Source organism: Betta splendens, chromosome 4 (assembly GCF_900634795.4).
Source record: "Betta splendens chromosome 4, fBetSpl5.4, whole genome shotgun sequence".
NCBI lineage: Eukaryota > Metazoa > Chordata > Actinopteri > Anabantiformes > Osphronemidae > Betta > Betta splendens.
The window spans coordinates 664,415-670,000 of record NC_040884.2 but is presented as its reverse complement, the minus strand read 5'-3'; the positions used below and the strand labels follow the sequence as shown (position 1 = coordinate 670,000).

Sequence of the window (5,586 nt, the reverse complement as noted above, 5' to 3'; positions counted from 1 at the left end):
AAAAATGACTATATATAAAATAGACACACTATTTTATATATAGTCATTTTTGTGTGTGTGTGTGTGTCTACAGTATATATATCATTATTATACGTGTGTGTGTGTGTGTGTGTGTGTGTGTGTGTGTGTGTGTGTGTGTGTGTGTGTGTGTGTGTGTGTGCGAGTGAGAGTGAGAGAGAGAGAGATTATAATTAATATACTTTTTGGTGGTAATTATAATGTAAGTAATGGCAAACATATTTTTATGCTCTGTATATTCAGATAATAGCCATGGACACCAAAGTCATCTCACAAACTGCCATTTTCAGCGCAGTTTCAAATAAATAAGATTAAAACACAAAAGCAATCTTCTTCCCTGAAATCATTTGGAATAGTCACAGCTGCTTTTTCAAATTTTAAGCAGTTAATCCTCTTTGTGCTTTCGGCCAGTTTAACCCCTTTTGCGGTTTCAGATAGTGAAGCCTGGCGGATTTGTGTCCGACTGATTACCCACTGTGATCATTTAGGAGAGAAGTGAGCCCTCAGTAGAAAACACAAACTATTGACTTTTTCATTAAATGTGGTAAATCATTATTTAATGAACTGACACAATGCTGAGAGATGTTTTATTTGAAAAATAAAGTTGCTGCTTTTCCTGTAGTTTATAGGTGATGTATTTTTATTTGAGGGCGATACATTAAAAGTGTTGTATGTCTGTATAGAAATATTTTAGCTTAAATTTCTGCAAATATTTTTGTGTGCATGTAAAATTTCCTTTACGTTTTATTTTGACAGTTTTATTCAGAAAATGTTTCTGGAAGCTGAGCATTACATTAATTTTTTAATACATACATTATCAACCAGAAGCAGATTTTTTTCTGAATATTAAATTCAAGTCATATTCTTCTAAATTCTTATTCTTGTATATGTGTTAATATGATAGTATGTTTAATAATACATTATCAAGCATAAATGAATTGCTGTAAATTTGAAAAGTGAATTTTGAAATATTTTACAGCTAAGTAAAATCTGATGGTTAGAATAAAAATTGTAGTTTGATAAATGCTGCAATTTTATTTAAATTCTATTTGACACAGTTGTCACAGAAAACACAACAACCCATTTAAGGACAAGGACACCAGTTTTCATCTGAAAGCGCTTCCAGACCCGCCTGCACGGACACACACACGACCAGGAACCAAACTCTCCCACCCACTGACTGAGTGGCTACACACACCCCAGACCCGCAGACCACCACAGTAACAAACATTCAGGGGCTCCGTCAGCGTGACTGGACAGGGAAAGCGTGTGTTTGGAAGACGGGGCCGTGGCAGTTGGGGGCGGTTTGGTTTGACTGAGCGGAATTCACATAGTTCACGGCCCGTTATGGAGAGGATAAAGCCGCCTTTGTCTCTTTGGTAACACAACTCTTTATACTGACGCTGGAAAAGAAGAACCTGCAGCGCCAAAAGCTGCGCGCATCCACCACCGTGCACACCGTCAGCTGGTGCTGTGGAAGTGTTAGATCCAACCTAATAATGAGCTGTCCTCTAACGAACTCTCAGTGATGCGGGTTCTTTCATCTCTCTGGCTCGTTTGGACCAGTCGGTCACAATGGACCATTGTGAGCCACCAAAAAAGCCCTCCTCGCCTCTCAGCGGAGTCATCAAACTCCTCTCAACCCCCGCCTGTCTGTTCGGACTTCGTCCCCCCCTCCGTCCTCACAGCAGCGAAGACAGTGTCAAAGGTCGGCTGGCCTCGCTGACCATGACAAGCTGCCTAACGCGGCCCGGCGCTGCAGCCGGAGCGCCGGCTCGTCCCGGGACGCCACCGCTAAGACGAGTGTGAGAGCGCGGGAGGTGGGTGTTTGTTCCCTGATGCGATGTAATTGCCACAGCGGCAGCAGTAACGCGTCAGTGCTCTGGAGCCCAGTGCGATCTTCACTATTGGCATTTCTCAGGAAGTGCGGAAAAACAAAGCTGGATTTAGTGTGCTTTTACAGAAGATCGGTTGTTTAGGTGGAAGAAGAGAAGGGAAGCGGAGCCTCGGAGTCACAACTGCAGAAGAAAGGAAGAGAAGACTGGTCGTGGCTGCAGATCTGAGCTGGCACCCGTCTCCTAACGGGACGGCGCGGTGAGCAGAGGTAGGAGGCAGGGCACGTTCAGATAATAAAATTAAAGACAAAGCTGTGGTTCATGAAGACGCAGAAAAATAGGACGAAGGAGAAGAAAGAGAAAAGAATTTAAAAAAATGGGGCAGTTGTGCCAACTTACCATCCACCAGGTCCTGGCTGAGATGTCGTAGCAGAGCTGCCATTTGATGGAGCCTTCCGAGGTTTTCCCTGCCATTACGTTGTCAGCAAGCTTCATCTGATGCAAGTGCACTCACCGGAGATAAGACACCTAATTGAGAAAACATTTGCACTGGCATGTTGGGCAACATGTAGCCCGCTCCATACCATATGGAATCATGGGTAAAAAAAAAAACGCTCCTTGACAATGAACCAATCTCATTCAGACCCCGTGGCAAGGTGAGCGGCAGTCATCTGCTCAGAGAAAGAAACAACACTCACACACACACAAACACACACACACACACACACACACACACACACACACACACACACACACACACACACACACACACACACACACACACACAGCAGAGCAGAATGATGAGCCTTTATTCCGCATCACGGAGCGCTTCGGGTCGCTTCTCCATTTTTTTCTTCCTCAAGTTTAATTAGGGCTTGTTCTTCGTTATCACCATGATCAGCACCACGACCGACAGCAGCAAAAGCAGAGGAGGCAGCACAAGCTAAACCGATCTGACTCCAAACACATTCTACTGGTTTTTTATGGTCACTTTAATGGAATGGAGGCAGGTAGAGAGAAAGGGGGAGGGAGGGGGTAAAGAGAAAGAGAGGGCAGAGGGCTGAAGCACCGCAGGGTGATCACTCCTCCAGACACATGGAACTGCTTACAGGCTATCGTGCTATGTTTTGTTTTGGGTTTCCATCCTTCCTACCTCCAGACTTGGGGATCCTGTGCAGGTCTGAGGACAGAGCAGACCGTTGCCACATACTTGTCACGCTCCAGGAAGAGTAGCCGCTGCCCTGCGCCGTCTGCCTGCCATCACACGGCTTCATCAGTAAGTTAACGGTTTACGCTTCTGACTGACGGCTAGATCCTGTTTACATGTGACAAAGTGGTAAAGCATTACTTCACTGTACAAAGATATTCTTTTATAGTCTGTGTTTCTTACTTACACTACTGTATGCACATAAGTAAATAGTATTTAGCTGTCATAGCTCTGCAGTGGATTTTATTATCTGTTTTAATATGAGCCAATAGGTCAGTTGTGAATTTGTCAGATAAATACAAAATATTGGAAGACTTTCTAAAAGAGGTTTTCCACATTTTTTTTACGATTCATGCATGTGGTATAAAGCCAGTGAACTCCAAAATAGTTAAAGCATCCGTCTTTGTTCAGGTTGTAAAATGTTCACAAATTGTAAATTAATCGCATAACAGATGATAAAACAAAAGACCTTGAAAAAAATAGTTGCAAGCTTTTAATGGACTGATTATAAGTCATTCCGTACTATTAGAGTTTTATTTGAATCCCTTTGTCCTTGCAGGAGAAGAGAGAGAATATAATAATCAATATTAAATTAAAGTACAAACTGAACTGTAACCAAGAATTAAAACAAGGGTGCCAGCTTTTCATTTTACATTTGACTGATTATTGCTAAACCATTTCGATTCAGTGCACCCACCACAGGCTTACCTTAACTTTTGAACCAGTAGACTAGTGTAATATTTATACAAATGTATCAGGAAAAATTGCAGAGGAATTAGTTTAGAAATGAAGCACCTAGAGAACTTACAGAACATTAACTGTGAAGCTGGGATCTTATATTTCCATTCAAATATATGTATGTGTTTGTATAAATGTAAATTGCCAGGACTGCAGTAGATAGTGAATATTTATGTGACAGTGCAGCATTTTAAAGTTATTCATTATATGTCATTTACATTTTGTAAAAAAATTCATAATGTAACAAAATCCAACTGGTTCTAAATTCATCTACCATGCAATGACATTTGATAAACAGTTGAATATACTGTGTTAAAATCAACATATTATTTGCATTGTGTGCAGTTGCATCTACAACTGCAGTGCATTACAATATTGGCTATGTAAAAATGAATTTATTTTATTAACCGATGTTAATGTTAATTTACCAATGTGAATCATTAAACAACAATCATTGGGGATGTTTTTCTTTCCAGGACAAGTAAAAGCAGCGACGTCCACCAAGTTCAACTGGACGGTTCCAGTGAGGCACTGTGAGGCGAATAAAGAGGCTCACAGTGTCTGAAGCTCGGGTTCTAATCAGAGGCGGACCTGAACCAGAGCAGCGCTGCCATCACACAGTCCTCCCATTGTGGCCCAGGCGAGGAATGCGATCCAGCCGGAGATACGGAGGGACCGACAGGTTGCTAAAGGTGCACCAGGCCCGGGGGGGGGGGCGGTCTCCAAAGGGGCGACGTGGAAGCCGCCGCCTTTCATTGATGTACCAGGTATCAGGTTGTTAATCAGTGGTTCGCGCTACCGTCGTCCATTAACAACTCTATTAAAGGCTAACCAATGGACGCCACTCAACTAACTTCAGTATGGCTAACGATAATTCAACTATTTGTCAGCTGGACCTTAACTTTGTCAAAACAACGACTTAACTAATGAAAGCGTTAGAATGTGTAACCTGTGCAAAATCAAAAGATTCGTTCGTTTCGGCTGAAAGGACCTTTAAATCCGTTCTTACCTGGATTACGGGACATGAATTTTAGCTGAAATTAGCTGACGGAAGCCACCGAACCGTTAGCCAGCTACTACAACGGCTACAAAGCACCTCTTGTGTTAGCTGGTTACTTTTAAATAAAACAATTAGCATTATTAGACACATTACTGACTGAAGACACGTTGAAATGTCAATTTTAGGAGCTCAAGTTGTTATCCCAGTGACGTCACTGCTGCAGCCTCACCTCTCGCCCATCACCCTTACCCCTTTCTCTTTGATCCTACCGCCCCCCAGTTAGTTAATGCGAGCTGTCTGTCATGGGATCATTTCTGAACACTTTGCTGACGCTGTGACAGTGTTTTCTTCTCTGTCTTGTCCTCTGTTGTGTGTAACACTATCCTGTAACATTTCCAAATTAATAAAAACTTGAAGACCAAAATGCTGCAGGCGTGTCACATTGTTTTTCCATATATATATATCCAAATACACTGATTAGCGTGAAACCATAAATCTGGGTATCAGAAAATGTGTCCATCTGCCCCAGACCACTACAACATCAGAACCACTTGTGAATGATTGAGAAAAATGGCAGCATTAGTCACAGGTGCTGAGCTCATGATTCTGGACAGTAGCTGCTCTCAGACCAGACATGAAGCTGCTCCAGAGGCTGGTCTGAGCAAAGCTCCCAGTAGGGGGCAGTATTGTCGTTCTGACTTGGTCTCTGATTCCTCCTGACTCACCTGTTCCCGCAGCCCAGCTCACGGTCCGGCCTGGCTCTGGCCTTAATGACACTTTGAGAGTGA

At 42.7% G+C, this 5,586-nt stretch overlaps 1 protein-coding gene and 1 long non-coding RNA gene across 7 annotated transcripts in view; one reads left to right on the top strand and one right to left on the bottom strand.

Moving 5' to 3' along the window:
- The window catches only part of nfia (nuclear factor I/A), an 86,871-nt gene extending 84,358 nt beyond the window's left edge, over positions 1-2,513 (bottom strand). Inside the window, exon 1 of one of the 5 annotated variants that reach the window (XM_029149016.3) lies at positions 2,253-2,513. In XM_029149016.3, coding sequence (XP_029004849.1) covers positions 2,253-2,348 — 96 coding nt within the window. In that variant the 5' untranslated portion in view covers positions 2,349-2,513. The remainder of the gene's footprint in view (positions 1-2,252) is intronic. The other 4 variants (XM_029149015.3, XM_029149017.3, XM_029149020.3 and 1 more) reach the window with 4 other exon arrangements.
- Positions 1,460-4,996, top strand: LOC114854529 (uncharacterized). 2 transcript variants are annotated; one of them, XR_003785790.3, is made up of 4 exons: positions 1,460-1,838; positions 1,998-2,122; positions 3,013-3,129; positions 4,275-4,996. It is a non-coding gene; the product is annotated as an uncharacterized LOC114854529 (long non-coding RNA). The 2 variants fall into 2 exon arrangements; XR_003785789.3 differs by having other exon boundaries at positions 1,476-2,122.
- The last annotated feature ends 590 nt before the right edge of the window (positions 4,997-5,586 follow it).